A 23,886-nucleotide genomic window follows, 5' to 3' on the forward strand; every position below is an offset into this window, starting at 1 on the left:
ATGACAACACGTGTAAGAACATAAATCCCAACTAAAACTTTATTCTCTCAATCAATTTACTATTTTTAATCCTTTGTTGCTAAGAGTAAATAGATGGGAAACTATATCATATTTTGTTTTAAACATTCATTTGCATATTATGAATGAACTAAATAGCATTTTAGGTTTGTTACTCAGCTGCAGTGTAAACAGAGGACTATCTCTATAAGTTTAAAGTTATTTGAAAAGCACCACGTCCCTATTGAATATTTAAGTGTGAGAAGTTATACTAGGAAGTATAGCTGGGTGCCACAAAAGGGGACTTTACAATAGGGTGCTTGGGTATTATGTGGTATACCAGATATGACAAAAAACATATATTAAAGTAAAAAAGCAAAATATAACTTTATTGTAAACAGCAATAAAAAATACACTGTGATTGGAGAAGTCACAGTATATTATACAAGATTGGATTATAGCACACCGACAATAAACAGTCATATAATTTCATACCATTTAATGATATAATGTCAGAGCTTATTCAAAATGGTGGCTATAGTAAACCAAAACATTGAATATTGTCCATGACACAGAAGTCAAAAGTAGTATACACTATCCTACCTGTTCGGCATGCAATGAAGCACGCTGTAGTAGGAGGTGCGACCACAAGGCCAGAGGGAAACCCCCCGGGGGCGGACACAGGAGACCGAACACAAATAGGGCATATAAATGCAGCTGAAGAAAAATATGATCTAAAAGATGAAAAAGAAAAAATAAATAAAATATATGCTTTTAATTTCATGTATGGCCACCCTATGTCTCACCTAAAAAGAGGAGACAGGAGGGGCACTTAGTGTTTTTGGCTTAGGCCGTAGCTCATGGGGCTATGGTAGTTAAGAGAGGGTGTCTTACCTCAGTAATGCCCGGCCATAAATATGGGCGGAGACTGGGTAGAAGAAGAAAGTGGATCAGAATAGAAGATCCCACAATAATGTTTCCTAAAAAGAAACAAATATAGAGTAATATATATCTGATATGTATCGAACTAGGAAAGGCATTCTGCAATATTTAGGCAGATGCATGTATCACATTATCTAGAGGTTAGACTAATCATCCTTGACGAGGATCTAAGCCATTAAATTGGGCTTGCCCCTCGATGTAGGTGCTGCCGATACAAGAAAATAACGAAGGCACAAGGCATAAGCATTACCTGATAGTAAAATAAGGATCGCGTCCAGTCCCCGCACATCGCGGTGATGGACGCCAAGTTGCCGCTATTTATGTGTCCGGATAACTCCACCCGGGTGGCGCACAGGACGTGCGTCCTGCCGAACATCCGGGCTGACGTCAAGGACGCGCGCGCATCTCGCGCATGCGCATCAGCCGCAGGCCCGTCAACATCCAAAGCAACGTCCGCGGGAGCCATGGGAGTGGCCACCGCGAACGTGTAAAGGAGGGGCAAGCCAAGTGACATATCAACACCAATCCCCCGCAGGGGGGAGGGGTAATACCTGACGTCATGTGCCCGCCAATGGGGGAGCCCAGAGTAGTCGCATCAAAAGAGAGCAATAGAATAGCCCATGTTAGAACCTACAAAAACAGGAAAAACGGAGGGGAGAGTGTATATCGTTGGACATTATGTCATGGACAAGCAATTTTATTGTTGAAAAAAGAATTTCCGAATAACTGTAGAGTAACAGTAAAATAAAGATCAATAATATTGATAAACTTCATTAATCAAGAAAAACACAACAAATAAATATATGTCAACAACTTAGAAAATGTATAATCATATTGAGAAGAAAAAAAGAAAGACATTAAATTTGATTGGTACATATATAGTGCACCACTATATATCAACAGTCCATTTGTCCATGGGGTATTAAAACTCCTCAGGAGCCTAAGACTGGTATAAATTAATGGATAGAGATGTCGCATGGATACATTGGTGAAGTTGGACCGGGGGACAAAAAGGGGAGGGGGGGAAAAGGGGGAAAAATAAATAAAAGAAAATAAATAAGTAACTGTACAAAGAAGGGGGGAAGGAACGGGAGGGGGGGGGGAAACAAATTCAATTCCATATACATGACCTATAAAAATGCCTTATAAGAATGAGCTTCATTTAATCCTGGAGGTATAGTGGCATTTAGCCTTTCTATCCAGAGGGTTGTGTAGTTCTATTTTAATACATCATTTAGCACACCTTGGAGCTAAATTGAAGCCAGAGGGGTCCAAGTTTGTGAGGGCATTACCTTGTACAGTGTAAGGTTATCCTGTGTGAATAAGGGCGGGTGGTTGTCACCCTGAGGATCAGGAAGACAAGTACAGCAAAAAAGGAAGGAAGAAGTAGACTAGGGTAGTGTGGGGCAACGTAGCTGCTGAGACAGTGTTTCTCTAGCGCTCATCGACAGACGTAGTCCTCGGTGATACACCACCTTCGGGTTATGTTACCTCCGCAGGAGCAGGACTAGACAGGAAATTAAAAAGCTCTGGCCACACCCTAGGGGCAGTCCCAGAGGGTATATCCTCTCTCTCTCTGCCTCAGCAAATCAGTTATTTTCTGTCTAGTTAGGAGTAAGGACCTAGACACCTTGCTGGGATCTTAGGTCCTGGCAAGAATTTTTTCTTAAAGGATTTTTTTAGACAGCTTTTTTCTCCAGTGTTCCTGTGAGATCTTCAAGCAAGAAAGCTGAACTGGGCGACGGGCTGGATGTTGAGATCCGGTGGTCACCCCAGTTCAGCCTACGAGCGCGTGCAGGCCATAGCTCCGCGCTGGGTCGGCCGCGACAAAGTCCTATTAAAGGACTGTCCACGCGAGTTAAACGTCTCGCCGAAACGCCAAAGACCATGAGTCACGGCGTCCGTATCGGTCGACAGCCCTCCCGCCCCGGTGGAGAGGGGTACTGTCAGGAGTTGGTGCCCGCCTGGTTCCGGTATGGTGAGTAGTATGTTCCCCCTTTTTCCCTGACGGGTTTTGTGGTGAACGCGGGCCCCTCTCTGTATGGTAAGAAAGAGTCCTTTCTATCCTATAACATGTCACAAATCCTCCTACTTTGAGTGCGATTTATGTGTGCAAAAGCCAGGAGGCTTGGCTTGGGAGCTAACAATCTATTGTATACATGTTTTAAAGATGTAATCTGTGGCATTCTGGGAATCTTATGGGTTAAGTATAAGCTACCTACCAGTCAGAAGCCACGGACATGTAGACTGCCTTCCAAATCAGATCTCCAGCTATTAGCAGGCCTCCCGAACGGCCACGCGGTCCGCCAGGGCCGGTACCGCCAACCACGCCATATCCCCATGCAGAGAGAGTGTTGTGTGCCCTGCAGCACACCGCTATTCAGTTTAGGCCGCCGCCATTTTTTTTGCTGGATCGCACGAGCCGCCATTTTGGCGTAGCCTCGTGTCTCCAGCATGGGGGCGGCCATGTTTGAGGTGATCCTACACCTCGTGGAGCTTGGGGGAGGCGCCGGAAGGCGTGCAGAGGGGCGGAGCCGCCTCCTTTCTTCCTGGGCAGCCAGCCAAAAGACTTCCTGTTTGTCAAGACAGCGCTGTAAGCTGTTGTAGTTTAACTCTGAGCATCAAGTGGTGAGCCTGGGGGTCTATCTCTCTCTCTCTCGATCGATAGGGATCCCTAAGCAGGTAACACTAAGGGGCTTTTTTGTGGCGCTGGGGGTCAGAAAAAAAAAAAAAAAAAGTTTTTTTCTTTACTTTTGAATTATATTATCCAGGAAGTAACTGGAGTTATTATGGACCCTGCCACACATATTCCCCCACCTGTTTCCCTCGAGGGGGCCTCGGGACCCGCCGGTGCACAGAGTGTAGAGTCATTTACAGCAATTTTGGAGTCTATGGTGGCTCGGGTGGAGGCGGCCTGTCAGGGACGGGGGTCAAGGAAGCGACCCCCGCCTACCCCTATACCATCTGACACCTCTGACTCAGATTCAGAGATGGTCACGGCAGTTGCAGGTTCCTCTGCAAGGGCTGTTATCCCAGGTAAAGCCCCCTCAGACAGTGAGGAGGACGCTTCTTCTCTTGCTATAATTCAGGAAGAAGCATTGGTGGACGCACTAGTTGTGGCAGTGCAAGAAACCTTAAAACTTGAGGCTTTACCGGCAGAGGCAACTGAAACAGAGAGGCCTTTTGGGACTAATAAGCCCATCAAGACGGCGAAGGCTTTTCCGGTACCTAATGTTTTGGTAATCAGATTAAAGGAGAATGGGAGCATTCTAAACGTACCTTTACTATTTCCAAGCGTATTGCTAGACGCTATCCGTTTGAGGAATCCATCATTAAGAAATGGACGGTTCCACCAGTCGTGGATCCGCCTATTTCCAGGCTGAATAAAGCCACGGTTATTCCAGTGGAGGACACTTCGTCCTTTAAGGATCCGGTGGATCGAAAGATAGAAGCAGAGTCCCGCACTATCTTTTCTCTGATAGGGTCAGCATTTAGACCAGTAATCGTTATTGGTCTAGTTTCCCAGACACTTACGGAATGGGCAAAAATGGTACGCCAAGATCTTGGGGGGAAAAGATATTCCCCAGGAGACATCTGATTTGATGGAACAGATCATACAAGGGCTACGGTTTATCTGTGACGCAGCCTTGGACACTACTCCCCTATTAGGGCATGCATCTAAGTTAGCAGTGATCCTCAGACGTGTGCTGTGGTTAAAATGCTGGTCAGCCGACCTAGGTTCCAAAAAGACCTTGACCAATCTCCCCTTTCAGGGGAATCGTCTATTTGGAGCCAACCTAGATGAAATCATTAAGGATGCCACTGGGGGCAAGAGCACTTTTTTGCCACAGGCTGCAAAAGCTAAGGGACCTCGCAACAAGCGAGGACCTTTCTTTACCGCCCATAAAGGGCGCCCGGCTGGTACTAGCGGGAAAGGCAAGACTCCTCCAGGAGGGTTCAAGAAGGGGACCAACCCAGCCAAACCCGAAGCAAAGGAATACACAGCCTGAAGGTGCGCCCCCACCCGGTTTCAGGGTGGGGGGACGTTTTCACCGGTATTCAGGACATTAGATCGAGCATCAACCACTACTACCGGTGCGATTCTTCCCTTCCAACATTTAAGTACCACAGGAAGCGGTAGTTACCGTTCCCTGAAAAGATCTTTTCCTTTACCTTTTCCTAAGATTAGTCCCGATACCTCACAGGAATCGGATCTGGTTGACCAGATAGGCCAAGTAGCCTCTAGTCGGGTGACTTCGGTCCCTGAGGTTCAACCAGAAAAGATCACCTTTCCTGATAACTATCAGGTATCTGATAAATGTGTGGGAACAGAAAACGACCAGACTTTCTCGGATGGTCGGGGCCAGATAGCTCTAGGGACGCCTGGTTCAGATCCAATCAGCGCCAGTGGTCCTAGAAATTCTAGGCTGGCCTCCTCAAGCCGGCCTGGCCGACTTGGACATGTTAGTCGCCGATGTTCCGTGGGAACTTCGTCTCAGGGAGTGTCTGTGGTCTCAAGGACCAATTTACCTTCGTGCTTTACAGTCGCTGGTTTTAATGGCCTGGCCATTGAGACCCAAGTACTGAAGGACAGAGGTTTGTCTACTTCAGTCATTCCTACCCTTATTAAAGCAAGGAAAGCGACTTCCAGCAAAGTCTATTATCACACATGGAAGACTTATATTGCGTGGTGCGAATCTTTAGGATTTCCTCCACGTACCTATTCGGTGACTCGAATATTGGCCTTTTTGCAACAAGGGGTTGAGCAGAAGCTAGCCTTGAGCACCATCAAGGGTCAAGTTTCAGCATTAGCAATCTTCTTTCAGAAGCCTTTAGCTACCAAATCCTTGGTGCGGAATTTCATCCAGGGGGTGCGGCACCTGGCTCCTCCAGTCCGCGCGCCCTTACCGCCCTGGGATCTTAATTTGGTTTTGTCGGTTCTACAGAAACCTCCCTTTGAAAACATCAGGGAGATTCCCTTGCTTACTCTATCCCAGAAGGTGGCCTTCTTGGTGGCTATTACTTCTGCTCGCAGGGTGTCAGAACTGGCTGCATTATCATGCCAGTCACCATACCTAGTGATTCATAGGGATAAGGTAGTACTTCATCCTAAGCCATCTTTTCTTCCCAAGGTGGTTTCAGATTTTCATCTGAATGAAGATATTGTACTACCTTCCTTGTGTCCTCAGCCCAAGCATCATCGGGAACATGCGTTGCATTCCTTAGATGTGGTTCGGGCAATCAGGGTATACCTGAAAGCTACGGAATCATTCCGTAAGACGGATTCACTTTTTGTGATCACGGATGGCCCCAGAAAGGGTTTGCCTGCATCTGCCGCGACCATTGCCAAATGGATTAGACAAACGGTGGTACAGGCTTATTCTATTAAGGGTCAGAGTCCTCCGTTCCCTGTTAGGGCGCACTCCACTCGAGCGCTCAGTACTTCCTGGGCCTTTCGCCATCAGGCGTCAGTGGTCCAGGTATGTAAGGCGGCCACCTGGTCGTCGGTACATACCTTTACAAAATTTTATAAAATTGATGTGACGGCATCGGCGGATGCCTCATTTGGCCGCAAGGTTTTGCAGGCCGCAATTTGAGGAGACCGGTGGTCTACCTCGAGGGTTTTTTTCTGTTTGAAAAAAAAAAAAAAAAATTGTTTTTCTCTTTTTTTTGGTTGAGTCTCATCATTAAGGATGAGCATTGTAAACTTCTAGTTGGCACCGGTTGGGCCTTCTAGATTGGGATTTGATTTCCATTTTCCCACCCCTCAGTTGTGATACTGCTCTGGGACGTCCCGAAGGTGGTGTATCACCGAGGACTACGTCTGTCGATGAGCGCTAGAGAAAAATGGATTTTTGTAAAATCTTACCGTAAAATCCTTTTCTCTTAGCTCATCGACAGACGTAGTCCCCGCCCCTCTGTTTTGGAGTTGGGTTGGGTTAAATTCTCTAAGCACTGCTTTTTCACATAACTGATTTGCTGAGGCAGAGAGAGAGAGGATATACCCTCTGGGACTGCCCCTAGGGTGTGGCCAGAGCTTTTTAATTTCCTGTCTAGTCCTGCTCCTGCGGAGGTAACATAACCCGAAGGTGGTGTATCACCGAGGACTACGTCTGTCGATGAGCTAAGAGAAAAGGATTTTACGGTAAGATTTTACAAAAATCCATTTTTTCTTTCATTCCCATTCAGTGGATGGCATTGTTATTGAGGGTTACTAAATTGGTCACAGCTCATAAGTGCATTAGAGATTATGAAGTGGTCATCTATTTAAAATTTCCATGTAATGAGGCTCATTCCTCTGTTAAGCGATTTCAAAGACCCACTCTTTAAAAGGAAGCATGAGGGCAGACCTCTGGTATTTTGTAAAAGACCCTTCTTGGCAGCAGGTATGGGGCCTGGGAGTAGGGAAAAGGGGTGTGATTTCAAGTGTGCTTGAAATGCTAAGATCTGGCCTGTCACCTGTTTATATTATAGTAAATAAATTGTATAGATCCAAGGGCACGACCATCAAATGTGCAAGATGGCCATCATCACTGTTTAGAAATCTAAGTGTACGGCTAGCATGTAGTAATTGAGAAAGCATTGCTTTTAATTTCTTCACTTTTTTAGTTTTTCTTTTTTTTGCAGCTATATAGTGTGAAGTTGTTTCTAGACAGATAATACTATATCCAATTTGTATGTCTACCCAGGTTTGGCAGATACCAGAGAATGGATTAACTGCACCACTTACAGAGCCTGCAGTTGTGTTGGAGGGGCATTCCAAGAGGGTTGGCATTGTAACATGGCACCCTACAGCCAGCAATGTGTTACTCAGTGCAGGTATGTTAATATTTACATGTGTTCATGTAAAGGTTTTGGGTGATCTACATAAGAATTTAAGTCATGGGCACTAATTTTCAGATCTAAATTTCAATTTAAAATGTTTGGACAACTGAATCACTCAAGCGCTCACTCCGATGGGAATGATAGGTGTGCCGCTCTCCTTAGGCGGGGAACTCCAAACAATACACACATGAAAGAGAAAAGGCGGTGCAAACACCTAGTCCATTACCCTTGGACACCTTTAAAAAGTTTATTAAAATGGCAAAAACATACTCAGACATGAAGACCAAAAGTTGCATTGAATGAGTCCACCACATGTGGAAATGAACATGTCCCTGTATTTGGACCGGTGACGCGTTTCGGGAGGCAGATGCGAAATGTATAAATATACGTATCTACAATGAGATACAAATTGATTAATGATGTATGCCAGTGGGCCAAAAAAGGGGAGAGAGATGGAAAAGAAAGGGAACGGGGGAATAACCCTTGTAGTAGGTACAGAACAACTAAAGGTACAAAATGTAGAGATGTATAAAAATGGAAGATGCATAGGGAACGTCCTTTCAAGGAGCTGTGACAGTATGGTTCATGGGAGCAACTCAGTACAAGAAACACTGGATGGACGTCTAGAATTGTGTAGTGGTCCCTTAAATAAATTGGAAAATATATAATATACATGTCAATAGAAAACTTCTGGAGAAAACAAAATGTGTGCAGAATTACAATAACATGTCTAATTTATTTAAAAACAAAAAATATTGGCGCCGATGACTAAAAGTGATGGCAAAAAACGACTCTAAAAGATGAAAATGAAATTCACTAAAATTGGGAGATTAGGTGGTGAAAAAAGGGGAGGGGAAGACTAGACATTTAATGCAGCCAGTGATAATATAGAAAGGTGGTACCCTGTGTAATAACCGTACAAACCATAGTCTAAGGTGGTACAGGATTCCTACAAAAAGACATAGTTCCACCCAGAATGCTACCTGTAGAGTCGCAGCCAACAGACCCTCCCAACGTCACGCTGGCGTCTATCGCATAGGGGAAGAGAGATCGTCCGTACCGTACGGCAATTGGCGCCAAAATCGCTCCCCCATAAGGACGCAGATTGAAAGATAACGCCCCCCCCCCCGGCGCGCAGCATCACAAAGGACGTTGCACGCATCAGGCGTGGCGTCAATGGGCAACGGGTGTCCGCCCGACTACCCATGTCTGAAAGGCAGAGGAGGAGAGGAAAAGCCCCAGACGTGCATCGCAGCTCCCGGAAATGGAGAAAACCCGAGCACCTAACCATAAATCACCCATAGGAGAAAACTAAGTAAAATGGCAGCTTAGACCATGTACGAAGTATGGATATAAAAAACTAGATTTTATGCCTGTCCAATAGTTTTCTTCAGTGAGAAGGGGAAGAGAAAAAGGGGAAATGCAAAATAAGAAAACCAAAAATTTATTCAAAATGTCTAAGTATGTTTTTGCCATTTCAATAAACTTTTTAAAGGTGTCCAAGGGTAATGCACTAGGTGTTTGCGCCTCCTTTTCTATTTCATGTGTCAATTAAAATGTGTACTACGTATACCTCATATTTTTTATAAAGCTTTTTTCCAGTTGCCTCTGCTTCAGTATAATAAGTAAGGGTTCATAAAATTGATAGGATTTCAAAACCTATTTGTAATTTGTACAAATTTATGGACATTATTTCTAGTATTTTGAAACCTTGGATTAAAAACTAGTTCTGGTAACCCCTGGTGTATAAGAATGCACAGATTTAGACATTAAACTTGTGGTTCATGCAAAAAGTCAGTGCAATGTGTCACTAATGGTTTTTATTGCTAGTAAATGTAGTCAGTATTGTGGAATGGGCATAGTCTGCTACACAAATAAAATGGTGTGTTAAAATGCAAAACTTACAGCTACTATCTTTAAAAAAAAATAAAAATTAAGTCTGCAAATTCTGTAGCTGCACTTCCACAACTCTCACCTTGGAGAGAATTCCAGAAGTGGGAGCAAGTACCTTCCAGAAACGAGGTACCTGCTCGTCGCCCCCCCCCCCCCCCCCCCCCTCCAAAAAATGTTAGACGAGGAGGGTAAGTAGAGGCATACTAGCACTACTTTCATTTTTAAGTAAAAGTCTGTTTTTAAGATCTCACATTGGCTCCTAAAATGACTTCAAAACGTATCAAGTGCATAGATGAGAAAAGTGGAGTCTAATAAGTCTGTACCCCTGGTCCCATGATCATTGCTGCATGTCTGAAGGAGGAGGTTTTTCAGAAATGTTGCACACAAAAGCAGTGTAAGCTGCTGAAGGAGTCAAGTTAAGAATGAATGGGGCTATAAATAGAAGCACAGAGTCGGGTCATATTTCTGCTCTTTTATCACGCCACCTTGCATTAAAATCAGGTGTTAAAATATTTCCATAATTCTTCCAATTACATAGTCAAGGAGCTCTAAACTAGGAAAATATGACTTAACCAGTTATTTGGTTGCATATAATTGGTATTGTCAGTCAACCTGATGAACAGATGGGCAGTTTAAGAGTGCTAGGTCCTGCCCTCAAAATTGGCTACACTCCCTTGCACAGAAGGGAGGTAAATTAGTACTTTGTAACTGTAGCAGTTTTCAAACTTTCTGCATGTTAGTTGGATGGGATTTTTGTTCTGTGTTTTTTGTACCTGTTCTCATGAGCAGGCAGCAATAAAAGTTGTTTTTTGTTTTTTAGGATGTGATAACGTCGTCATTATCTGGAATGTGAGCACATCAGAGGCTGTAATAACGATCGATGAAATGCACAATGATATGATCTATAGTGCCTGCTGGAACCGCAATGGCAGCCTTATTTGTACTGCCTCCAAAGACAAGAAACTACGTGTAATTGACCCACGCAAAATGGAGCTGGTAGCGGTGCGTAATCATTAGGTCTTTCTTGCCTGGAAGTTTTGTACTTGGAATTATCTGGAAAATGTTTATTTTTTATTTTTTTTATAATCTGTCATTATATAGAAGCAGACTTGACAGAAATGACCTGCACCTTCAAAAAATAAAGAATAAAATAAAATCTGCAGAGACAGTTCCTTTCAAAAGCCAAGTCCAGCAATAACTTCAGTTTTGAGAGGACATGAACAGGATTATGTTGTGGTGTTATAGGACCCTAACAGCGAGTTATCACAGTATATCCAGTGCAGCCCAGTCAGTTTTATGTCAGACTTATTGCTTGACCTTTCTACATACACTCCATATGTGATCCCAGCAGTAACTGAGAAGGTATACAAGAAATTACTCTTTTGTTCATTGATGGACACAGCTCCTGATTTTCATAACCATTGATTATACTGCCTGCCCCCTACAGGAGTAGGACACTAGGCAGAAAAAGAATTTGGCTACGGCAGTCCCAGGGGGTATACTCCCTCCCTCTGCTATAGGTACTCGTTTTTTTTTTTTTTTTTTCTGCCTAGTCAGGAGTAAGGACCTAGTTCCTTGCTGGGATCTCTGGTCCTGGCAATTTTTTTCCTTTTTTAGATACATTTTTTTTCTCCTGGATTTTTCCTTTGAGATCTACAATCAACTGCCAGACTGGGCAATGGGCTGTATAATCTAGATCCAGTGGTAATCCCAGTCTGGCCAGTGAGCACGCACAGACCTCAGCTTCGCGCTAGGTCGGCCGCAACACAGCCCCACTGGACAGGGGTTAGCCTGTGAGTTAAACGCCTGACGAGGTCGCATACGACCGGGTCTCGCCCGAATCACAGCCTTTCTCCTGGCTGACAGCCCCCCCCCATTTCGAAGGTGAGGGGCTCTGTCTGAAAGGGTGCCTGCTGGTTCCTGGTATGGGGAGTAGCTGTTCCCCCCCCCCCCCCTCCCCCTGGAGGGTTTTGGGGTGGACACGATTGGCTGTGCTGGGGAGGGGGGGTTGTACCTGGTGGGGGCTCTTGCCCGGGGGCCCTCCGTCCTGCCTGGGCCTGTCCTTGAGGCCTAGGGATCCCTCCTGGGTCCCTGGTATTCTCGTGGGGCTGCTATTTTGCTGTAGTCTGTGTTTCTATGCATCGCGGCCATGTTTGTGTAGTTCGGCGGCCATTTTGCAGTGGTTTGCCATTGAAAATAGCGGCGGCCATGACAGTGGAGCCCTGTAGGCGGCTGTTTCGACGGCGGGAGCCTCTCCTCATCCCGTGGTGCTGACTCCTGGATCCTTTCACTTCCTGATCACCACTCATGGAGTACAGTTTATCTTGGTGGCTGCGGGTGCCTGTTCTGTTGGGTGGTGAGTCTGGTGGGGTTCTCTCCTTTTCTGCAGAGGATGGCTTGGTGCTTTGTGCCTGGCGACCGGGTGATGCTTGTCCATTTTCAGTGTGTTACACTTTTTGTGAGGTTCCCCTGGTGACTCATGGAGTCTTTGGAGCACATCTCCCCACCTGTGGCTCCGGGGCCCTCCAGGTCCCATTTATCCATCGATGAACCGACAGCGGTACTGGAGTCCTTTGTGTCCCGGGTGGAGGTGACTGGCTAGCGAAAAGCGCCTTCCCCTGCCTCATCTGTCATCGGATCCTGAATCTGATTCGGCTGCTGCAGACGTGGGTCTCCACGCTGTGCCCGGAATCCTAAAAGTGAGGTTGATTCCTCCACATCTGCAACCGCGAACATATCGCGATTGTATTTGTGCGTGAGACCTTGAAGATGGAAGCAGCTGCGACGGAGGCGCAGATTCGCTTTGGCAATCGCAAGCCTTCCTCAGCGGCAAAGGCCTATTTTGACAGAATTGTCGTTAACGCCAAAGCGTCCCCTATGGGGTCCCTAAGCAGTTTACTAGGCGTTACCCCAATAAAGAGTCCCTTATTAAGAGGTAGATTGTTCCACTGGTGGTGGACCCTCCAGTTTCCAGATTGAACAAGGCTGTGTGTCTTTTGGCTCAAATGCTGGTCTGCGGACCAGACTTCTAAAAATGCCTTGACTGATCTCCCCTTTCAAGGGAGTTGCCTGTTTGGGGCTACCCTGGATGACGACATTAAAGGTGTCACAGGGGGAAAGAGTACTTTTTCTTCCGCAGGCTACTAAGGGCAAGCAACCTCGTTGTAGACGTGGGCCCTCATTCTCGGCTCATATCTTTTTTTTTTTTTTTTTTTCGTCCCTCAGGGTCGACTGACAAGGGCTCAGAGCTTTTTAGGGCCACCTCTGGAGGATCCAAACTAACCCGGTATGGCAAGCCAAGAGCAAGCTGGCAGGCGGAATACCACAGTTAAACCTCAATTTGAGAATATTCGGGAGATTCCCTTGCCTACGTTACCCCAGAAGGTGACATTCTTGGTGGCTTATTACCTTGGCCCGCAGGGTTTCGGAATTGGCGGCATTATACTGTCGCAGTCCCTATTTAGTGGTCCATGGGGATAAAGTGGTTCTTCGTCCTTGTCCATCATTGCTGCCCAAAGTTGTCTCTGACTTCAATTTGAATGTTGCCTTCCTTGTGTCCAAAATCGGCTCATCCGAAGGAATTTGCTTTGCATACCTTGGATGTGGTTCGTAGGATTCGGGTGTACCTGGCAGCTACTGAGTCCTTTCAGAGGTCAGACTCCCTTTTTGTGGTTACAGATGGACCAAGAAAAGGGCTGACAGCTTCTTCGGCTACCATCTCCAGATGGATCAGACAGTGACTCAGGCCTATTCCATTATGGGTCAGGTTTTACCTTTCCCTTTCACCGCTCATTCTACTCGGGCGCTGAGTTATTTTTGGGCCTTCCGTCATCAGGCACAAATATCGCAAGTTTGCAAGGCGGCCACTTGGTCGTCTGTGCATACCTTCACAAAATTCTATAAGGTAGATACTTTGGCATCTGGGAATGCTTCTTTTGACGCAAAGTTTTGCAGGCTGCTGTTTAAGAGGGGCTGTGTCCTCTTGAGGGGTGTTTTTGTTTTTTTTTTTTTTTTTTTTCTTTAAACCTTTTATTTTTCGGACGGGCTCCTGTGTCCTGGTTAAGGGCTCTTATGTTTAGCCTTGGGTTATTTTCCCCACCCCTCATTTTTCCTTTGGCACTGCTTTTGGACATCGCACTAGTTATGATTAATGGAGGGCTGTGTCCGCCAATGAACGAAAGAGAAAATGGGATTTTTGTACTTACCATAAAATCCATTTCTCTTGAGTTAATCGACAGACACAGCACCCACCCCTCTATGAAGTTCTGATACTTCTAATACTGCTTGCTACTAAACTGATTACCTAGAGCAGAGGGTGGGGGTTATATACCAGCTAAGGACGTTCCATGGGCGTAGCCAGGTGTTTTTTGTCCTGCCTAGTCCTCCTGGAGGAGGAAAGCTATTTTCTCTGGGAAACTTGGCAGGAGAGAGGGGCCAGAAGCGCCATCCAAGAAGAAGAGGATCAGGGCTGCTCTGTGTGAAACCATTGCGCAGAGCAGGTAAGTTTGACATTTACAAAAAAAAAACTTATAGATTGGAGTACGATTATATGTCAGGAAGTGTTCAGTGTTCCTAGGTTTCTGCCTATTTGACCCCAATTGCTGGACTTGCTTGGAAGAATGCGATTGTTTTCTAACAAAGACTACAATTGAAACACAGTATTAAGAATTGAGATACTTTTTTGTGCTTTTGTCATTCTTTATCAGCTGGCACTCCGAAGTCTCAATATACCTTTTTATTTTCTTTTAGGAGAAGGATAAAGCTCACGAAGGAGCTCGACCTATGAGAGCGATCTTTTTATCTGATGGCAGTGTTTTTACAACCGGATTCAGTCGAATGAGTGAGCGCCAGCTAGCACTGTGGAATCCAGTATGTTAAAATGTTATGGTTTTGTTATGTTGTGCTGAGTGGGTTAGAATGAAAAACTATTGTACAGGAGGTGAAAGTCACCCTTATTTATGTATTTAAACTATTAAGCTGTTTACTTGTAGTTCAGCTTTAAATAAGCCAAGCTGCATTCAGCATTTAATTTTTAATTTTATTTAGGACCACCTTTTAAGTTATGTTACTACTGTCCAAATATGTTAAAAGTGGTAAAATATGTAGAGCTGCATAATATCTGTTTTTTGAGAATGCACAGTTAATAAAGGACTTCCTTGTTTACAGAAAAGTATGGATGAGCCTATTGCACTACATGAAATGGACACTAGCAATGGCGTCTTGCTACCTTTCTATGACCCAGATACAAATATCATTTACTTGTGTGGAAAGGTGAGATTTTATTGATTCTTAAAGGAAATTACATTTTATAATTTAGTGTGGCCTTGGGGAAATTGATTTGGCAAAAGGCTATATCACAAAGAAAATCAGACCTCAAATACTTTTTCAGTACCCCTCTACACTGCCAGACATTTGGCCAATGCTAGGCAGGGTTTACTTTTTCTTCTGCAATTTTTGTGTAGGTGCATTTACATGCTCCATAGAGATGAATGGGAGAGAAGTGTTGGGCTTGAACATTCATCTTTGTAGAATAAATTAATAATAATAATGCACCTTAGCAGTAGAGTATGGTACGCCAGGAAGCCAACTTGCAGTAAGCCCTGCCTGGCATTAAGCTTGTTTGGGGGGAAGAGGGTGTCGTATACGAATTTTCTTTAAAATGGGTAAAGCTGTCTTTTTTAATATTGATAGAAATGAACATGCTTTATAAACCTATTGACAGTTGCATTTTTATAGGCTTGCAATCAGTAGGCTCAGAGGAAAATGTGGCAAGGCTGAAAGATCTTGATCCATGAATAGAAGTACCGTAAGACAGAGCAGGCAGTAGTATTCCTGTCAATGCAGACAACCTCCTGCGCATAAGTGTGATGTTCAGACCCCAATTGTCTCTCACGCATCAACTTTTCCAGGCATAAAAAAGGCCACCACACTTTGCTGCCCTCTTGGGACTAGGGAAGCCCATATACCATAATTCTGAAAAAGCAAAAAAAATAAAAAGGCGCTCCAGTCTAGCGCATTCGCTTTGTAAAAATGTTTGTTAAAGATAAAATAGATGTATACTCACAAACTACTATATATCACAAGCTGCACATAATCATCCAAAGCCAATATTGCCCAGTCTGCCTATGGATCCTGGTGGGTTCTTCCTGGAAAAGAAGCATATGCAGCAGATTGGCCAATGTTGACTTTGTAAGATTATGATCAGGTTATATATAGTCGTATGTGACTATACTTCTATTTTATCTTGATTAATGTTTTACAAACCTGTCTGACCATTATACTGAACATAGCATCAATGGCCTGGAATGAGTATGCAGGTTATTACTTGGTACTATTTTCAATTTTCCTGTTCTGCATCCTTGTTCAGGATCAGTAACTCAACATAACAGGAAATTATATTTCTCTTTTGTCCATTGACAGACACAGCTCCTGATCTTCATAACCATTGGGTTCTACTGCCCTCTACAGGAGTAGGACACTTGATATGCCTATGGGCACTCCCAGGGGGTATACCCCCTCTCCTTGTTATAGGTACTCAGTTTTTTTTCTGCCTAGTCAGGAGTAAGGACCTAGTTCCTTGCTGGGATCTTTTGGTCCTGGCAATTATTTCCTTTTAGATGTTTGCTTTCTCCTGGATTTTTCCTGTGAGATCTACAATCAACTGCCGGACTGGGCGATGGGCTCAATAATCTAGATCCAGTGGTCACCTTAGTCTGGCCAGTGAGCGCGTACAGACCTCAGCTCCGCGCTAAGTCGGCCAAGTCATAGTCCCACTGGTCGACAGCTGACCTGCGAGTTGTAGCGTTCCTCCTGGCAGACAGCCCCCTCCCCCCCCCCATTTCGAAGGAGAGGGGTTCTGTCTGGAGCGGTGCCCACCCAGTTCCTGTTGTTGTGAGTAGCTGCCCCCCTCTTCCCCGGGAGGGTTTTGGGGTGAACGTGGGCCCCTCCTTGGGACAGTCAAATTCCCAGGTTCCCCTCCCTCCCATCAGGCACCCCCTTATCCTACCCCCGGCCTTTAAGAATCTGGCTGACAGGAAGGCAGAGGCTGTGGCCCACAATATGTACTCCGGCTGGTTCAGCACTGAGGCCGGTATTCGCTGGTGTCGCAAACTCTGACCGAGTGAGCTAAGCTTTTACGCCGTGACCTGGAGGGAAAACTGTTTCCCCCTTCCGTTGTGGAGCTGGCGGACCAGCTGGTCCAGGGGCTGCAGTTTCTGTAATGCCTCTTTGGATTCGAGTCCCCTAGTGCGATGACCTAGAACGCCCGAGTTGAAGCGTGCCCCTCGGCTGGCAGCACCCTCACTTCGGGTTGGAGGTGGTCTGCCTAGAGCGGAGCCCACCTAGGCCATGGTATGGTGAGTAAATGTGACCCCTCCCTTGTCCCTGGTGGCCTTGGGGGGATGTGGGACATCTCCTGGGGATAATAGGACCTGTGCCTCCTAAAAGATCCTCCTGGCCTGTCAGGTACCCGGCCTTTGTGCCTGGTCTCCCTCTCTCGTTCCCACAGAGGGCTATGTAACTGGGGCACCTGGCGTCCTGAGGGGGTAGCAATAGTACCTTGTTTCTTGCTGAGTCGCCTTGTAGATCCTTGAGGCCTTCATGGTGGGGGTCACTGGCCGCATGGCGCGCCGTCATCTTAAGTGTGGGCGATGTACAGATTTTTCCTATTGACTTGTATGGGGCAGCCTTTTTCCTATTAACATGCATTGGCAACCATTTTTGTGTAGTCCTATGTACTACACTAGCAGCGTGACCTTTTACATCCAGGCCGAGGTCACTTCCTGGGATTCTTCTTCCTGCTGCAGAGGCCGTTCAGAAGGGTTTTCTCTGGAGGTGGTACAATACTGGGGTCTTTGTGGGCATATCCCTGCGCACTCTGCTGTTAATGTACATTTAAGGGGAACTCCACAGACCACTGTGATCAGCGGTGGGAACCGCGATTGACGCTTCTTAAAGTGACAGTACTTTGTTTTTTTTGTAACTTTAATTATGGAGTCCCACCCTCAGACCCACTCTGTGCGACTCCCGGACAGTCCGGACCGCAGTCACTGGCTGCGATTTCAACAGCTCTGGAAAGCCTGGCAACAAAAGTTGATTTTGTCATAAAAAAAGGTTAATAGCCGGAAACAGCCGCTGCCTTCTCCATCTTTGGTGGAGTCCTCTGATTCGGAGGCTGATGTGGTTGCCCCAGACGGCCCCCTACCTGAAGGGTTACCGTCCTCGCGGTCAGATGGTGAAGAGGACCGGTCTTCAGCTGCAATCGCGGAAGCGTGCTCTGGTGGAAGCCCTGTTTTTTTCCAGTGAGGGAAACTTTAAAATTGGCTAATGAGCTCACGCTGGTAGGGGCGCGGGTCTTTCGCAAAACCCAAAAGTCTGGCAAAGTTTTTTTCCCCTGTCCCAAGGCTTTTCATGATATTGTGTGTAGCAGGATTTCCAGCCTTTGTGCTGGATGTGGGTCTGCCAGGGTTACCGCTAGCAACAGCACATTTAAGCATGTTCTCCAAGTGTGAGACAAACAGTCCAGCATCTTTTGGTTTTTGTATTTATTTTAGGAACTTGGATGGGAGAAGGGAATGAGTTGGATACTCCTCTGGCTCGACTATACACTATGTAATGGGACAACTGAGAAACCGCCTTTGACGCCGTCTGAATGCCGGTCAACGCTGGTTTGCCCTTGTTAACACTGACTTGCTGTCTGTGAACTTGAACTGACTTCTGAAACTTCCTTGTGGCTCAAAAGTCCTTTGTACTGCTCCCTTTAGCCTTCCTGGCTGAGGTAGCTATTTGTAAGCACTGCTGCAACTCTTAACTCTTCAAGGCCCACACACACTGGCACCCTCTTTCTCCTCAGGGTCTAAACACTGGCACCCCCTTTCTATAACTGCTGCACAGGTTAGCTGGCTCCTGGATCCCTCTGACCTTCCAAAGTGGTCCCCTATCCTAGGCAGACCCTGGGGCAGTTTATTGTACTCACGACACTGCTTTCCTGGAAACTCCAACCCACCTCCCCCCCCCACAGCTCAGCTTGGTCCTCAGAACACTGGATCCCTCTCTGCAGCTCAGCTCAACCTTCTGTCCTCTAGGCCAGCTGCCCAGGACATCCGTTCTAGGCTGACAGGAGGAGGGACAGCCGTCACCTCCCTCCCGGGGCTCTGCTTCCCGCCAAAGACACCCTGTCATGTGCTCCCCTCAAACTTATATCCCCTTCCCAGGATGCATTGCGGCAGAATCTGCCCTCTGGGATGGATACAAGCCCTGGTGTGCTATTGGTCAGGTTTTCTCCACTGTCCAATGAGAGCCCTCATTGGATACAATGGGGAGACTCACCAACTCAACAGTCACACCTGAGAACACATGACAGCCTGACTTAATAATTGGACCCTGCTGATAAGCAGACAAGGTCTCCCCTATAGGTCACCTACCTAGGAGGATGCTACATGTGACCAATGGCGTTAGGCACGTACTAGTGGTGCCAAAACGCTTTAAACACCGGTATCCTTTTGCTGATAGTCTCAACCGGTGGACGGTGCCACTTAAGGTGGACCACCCTGTTTCCAGGTTGAACAAATCTACTATTGTGCCTGTGGAAGATTCCCCGGTTTTCACAGATCCGATGGACAGGCAGGTAGAATCCCTTTCCTGCCATCTTCACGTATTGGCGGGTTCCATTTTGAAACCGGTCTTGGTGTCTTTGCGGGAACTTGGACCCTGACGAGTTCCCCCCAGAACCAATGGAACTTTTGTACCAAATGGCCCAGGCCCTTGCGTTTCTGTGTGATGCGTCCCTAGAAGCAGCAGCTCTGGTGGCAAGAGTTTCGGCTGTGGGGATTGCCATAGGGTGCATGATTTGGCTGATCAGGGGTCTGACCGGCGGGAAGAGTACTCTTCTTCCTCAATCCTCCAAAGGCAAAACACCCCGTGCTAAGTGGGGTCCTTCTTTGCTGCTCAGACGTTTTTTTCATGCCCCGAGGCGCAAGAAAAAGGTAAGCCATTCAGTGCTTCTGGAGGGGCTAAGAAGCACTGAGGCAAGTCCAAAGCCAGTCAGTCCTGTGCTGCGGACAAGTCCTCTTCAGCATGAAGGGGTGCCCTCACCCGTTTCTGGGGTGGGGGGGGGTGTCGTCTGCGCTTCTTTCAGGAGCCCTGGACCTTCCTTCGTTCAAGACAAATGGGTTTGTGAACTGATTTGTTCTGGGTACAAGATCGAATTTTGGTCCTGGCCGGGGGACAGGTTTTTTTTTTTTCAGTCAAATCTTCACCTGTGTCCAGAGCGTGTGAAAGATCTTCAGGAGGTTGTGCAGGATCTCCAGGCTCAAGGAGTTATCGTGCCAGTTCCTCCGCAGGAACGCTCCCAAGGTTTCTATTTAAACCTGTTCACGGTGCCCAGAAAGGAGGGCAAGGTGCATCTAATCCTTGACCTCAAGGGTCTGCACCGCTTTGTGCGGGTGCAAAAATTCCTATCTCCAGGTCCCCATATTTGAGGGACATCAGTGATTCTTCCGCTTTGCGGTGGCGGAGGAGCATTTTCAATTTCTGGCGTTACCCTTTGGTCTCGCCTCCACTCGCGGAGTTTTTGGCAAGGTCCCGGCCCCTGTGCTGGCTCTGTTGCGTCAGTGGGGGATCTCAATTTTGGGATATCTGGACAATCTCCTGTTGCAAGCAGATTCTCATTCGGATCTGTTGGCCAACATCTCTATTACAGTTCAGACCCTTCAAGAATTTGGGTGGACGCTCAATTTCAAGAAATCTGCTCTGACGCCATTCGTACGGGTCACTTATCTGGGGCTTACTCTCGACTCTGCACTGGCGAGGGTCTTTCTCCCCTTGGAAATGCTTCAGAGGTTGCAAAGGGTTATCAGGTTGCTGATGGAAACCAATCAGTCATCCTTGCGGGCTTGCATGAGGGCCCTGGGCCTGATGATGGTATCTACCTTCGAAGCAGTCCCGTTTGCTCAGTCTCACTTAAGACCTCTGCAGAAAGATTCTGGTGAAATGGAACAGGGATCCTTTTTGGACCAGAAAATTAGTTTGAGCCAATCCCACGAATTCGGCTATATCCTGGATCCAGTCACATGTTCTGTGTTAGGGCAAGTCCTTTTTGCCGCTGTTCTGGACGGTGGTCCCCATGGACGCCAGCCTGTCAGGCTGGGAAAGCTCTGTCCCCAGGGGACAGGGAACATTGTGGAACTAAAAGCGATCAAGCTTTGCCTGTTCCACCGAACGAGCCGACTACACTGTTCTCCGGTTCAGATACTGTCGGACTATGCCACGGCTATGACTTGCGTCAATCATCAAGGGGGCACCAAGAGTGCCCTGGAGGCCAAGGAGGTGGCCAAGATTCTGGTTTGGGCGGAAGCCAATGTTCCAGCTCTTTCCGCAGTCCACATTCCTGGTGTGGAGAATTGGCAAACGGATTTCCTGAGTCAGGTGTTGGATCAAGGGGATAGGTCACTTCATCCAGAGGTGTTTCACCTCCTGTGTGCCCGGTGGGGAACTCCGGAGGTGGATCAGTTTGTTTGCCGACGCCACAGACACTCTGGTGGCTCCATGGAGCCAGTATTGCTGATTTATGCCTTTCCTCCGATCTTACTCCTGCCGAGATTTCTTTGCCCGGTGGCAGTGGAAGGCATTCCGGTCGTTTTGGTGGCACCCGACTGGCCTCGGCGGTACGCAGACCTGGGTAAAATGGTTGTGGATCCTCCATGTCGACTCCCTCTGCGGGAAGATCGGTTTTCTCAGTGACCGATCTTCCATCCTGCTTTACGGTTTTGCTGTTGAAAGCAAGGGCTGACGGATGAGGTCTTTCTGTCTCGGTGATTCCTATCCTTTGGAGGGCCAGGAAGTTGAAATCTAGAAAGATCTAGCATTGTATGTGGAAATCGTACATTTCCTGGTGTGAATCGCTGCAGCTCCACCCTCGCTGGTTTTCTATGGGTAGGGATTTGGCCTTTTTACAAAAAGGGGTTGTGCAGCACTTGGTGTTCGGCACTATCAAGGGTCAGGTGTCGACCTTGGCCATTTACTTCCAACATCCGTTGGCTACTAATAGCTTGATTCACACTTTTATCCAAGGGGTGCATCTGTCTCCTCCGAGGAGATCCCTGTTACCTCCGTGGAATCTCAATCTGGTTTTGTCTGTTCTTCAAAAGCCTCCTTATGAGACTATTGGGGAGATTTCTCTGCTTCCTTGTAGCAGAAGGTTGCCTTCCTGGTGGCGATTACTTCTGCTCGCAGAGTATCTGAGTTGGCAGGGCTGTCCTGTCCGCCATATTGGTGGTCCACAGGGATAAAGTGGTCCTCTGACTTAATCCGTCTTTTCTCCCTAAGGTGGTGTCGGATTTTCATTTTAATGAAGATATTATGTTGCTTTCCTTCTGTCCTAAGCCTAAGCATCCTAAAGGAATTGCTCTGCACTCTTTGGATGTGGTTCGGGCAATAAGAGTTTATCTGATGGTTACTGAGTCCTTTAGAAAGTCAGACTATCTTTGTCCTTACCGACGGTCCTCTCAAAAGGTTTGGCTGCGACCATTTCAAAGTGGATCAGGCAGAAGGCTGTTCAGGCTTATTCAATCAAGGGTTAGTTTCCTCCTTTCCCTGTGAGGGCGCATTCTACTAGAGCGCTGAGTGCCTCTTGGGCTTTTTTGCCATCAGGCCTCTGTTGAACAAGTTTGTAAGGCAGGGACTTGGTCATCTGTGGACACCTTTACAAAATTCTACAAGGTGGATTTCTTGGCATCTTCGGTTGCCGCAAGGTTTTGCAGGCTGCTTTTTTGTAAGAGAATGTTTTTCTCAAAGGGGTCTTTTACCTGGGTGAGCTCCTGTTTAGTTGAGCTTCATGCTACCCAGTTGGCTACGTTTAGCCTTTGGCGTTTGTTACTTTCTGGTTGCGTTTTTCCCACCCCTCATACCTATACCTATACTGCTTTGGGACGTCCCATTCAGCTAATGAAGATGAGGATGTGTCTGTGAATGGACGATAGAGAAAATAAGATTTTTGTAAGATCTTACAGTAAAATCTTTCTCAGAAGTCCATTGACAGACGCAGCACCCGACCCTCTGATTTGGGGATGTTTTTTTCTTCACTGCTTGCAACTAAACTGGTTTGCTGAGTGTGTGTGTGTGTTAGGCCTGTGTGGGACAGCCCCGTGGGCGTGTATTTACATTTTCCTGCCTAGACTACTCCTACAGGGAGGAGCATAACCCATTAAGCTAATGAAGAGGAGGCTGTGTCTGTCAATAGACTTCAGAGAAAAAGATTTTACGGTAAGATCTTACAAAAAGCGTATTTTTTGACTTACCCTAAAATCCATTTCTCTGATGTTCATTGGTGGACACCGCACCCACCCCTCTGTGGAGTTGTAATTCTTCTGACCCGGTTTGTAACTAAACTGAGTACCTGAGTACCTATAGCAGGGAGAGCGAGTATACGACCTTTGACTGCCCATAGGCATAGCCAGATTATTTTTCTGCCTAGTGTCCTACTCCCTTTTTTTTTTTTTTCAGTATTTGATAAGCACTTATCAATCAGATCACCCTCTGGCTTGAAGACCTGGTGGGCTACAGTTTCCCATTCTCTGCCCTCCCCCACTAGGTGTCACTGTTAAAGCTGTCTTCTCTTGATAATTCTACTCTATGAAGGATCGGTGTGTATTGAGAGGTTGTGGGGGGAGGGTGTCATTTTTTTGTCTTTCTAATGCATGGGGCCAAGAGTTTCACCGGTAGAGTACATGAGGGATCTAAGAAGGCAGCAGCATTTAATTTAAGAAGTTCAACACTGTGTGGTTCTGTTTTATAAGAAATTCAGCAGAAGTGTTGTACTATCCACAATATTGGTGTATGAATTTGAAATGCTATTAGATTTTAGACATATCAGGAGTGTAAGCATAGTAACAGGTGATTAGCTAATGCAATCATGGCAAAGGTCTTTAACTTTCTTGGGCAATGCCTAGTCAATGTATGTGTTACTATTAGCTTGTCATTTATAAAGGAGTAACCTGCCTGTAAAATCTTTGGACATAATTATTCAGTTGACCTTTGTATTTTAGACTCCCCCTTATGTTTTTTGTCAGTTGTGGTGCCCTACTACTAATTGTTTTAACTGATTATAGCCTGTATTAACCACTTGTATACCTCTATCACATTCTGTTTACAGAAAACAATGGGCTGTACTGTTTTAATCCATAAAGGCTTAAACAGGGCCGATTTGTCCACTAAATTAAACTGCCAGTTTAT

General features: G+C 46.3%; 1 protein-coding gene across 3 annotated transcripts in view; it reads left to right on the forward strand.

The window, feature by feature from the left end:
- CORO1C (coronin 1C) overlaps nucleotides 1-23,886 on the forward strand; it is a 191,093-nt gene that overhangs the window by 139,896 nt on the left and 27,311 nt on the right. For all 3 annotated transcript variants that reach the window (XM_082243092.1, XM_082243094.1, XM_082243093.1), the window contains exons 4-7: nucleotides 7,629-7,758; nucleotides 10,478-10,659; nucleotides 14,407-14,526; nucleotides 14,824-14,928. In XM_082243092.1, the coding sequence (XP_082099218.1) occupies nucleotides 7,629-7,758; nucleotides 10,478-10,659; nucleotides 14,407-14,526; nucleotides 14,824-14,928 (537 nt within the window). The remainder of the gene's footprint in view (nucleotides 1-7,628; nucleotides 7,759-10,477; nucleotides 10,660-14,406; nucleotides 14,527-14,823; nucleotides 14,929-23,886) is intronic.

The sequence above is a fragment of the Pelophylax lessonae genome (genome assembly GCF_965119305.1).
Source record: "Pelophylax lessonae genome assembly, chromosome: 1".
NCBI classification, from domain to species: Eukaryota; Metazoa; Chordata; class Amphibia; order Anura; family Ranidae; genus Pelophylax; species Pelophylax lessonae.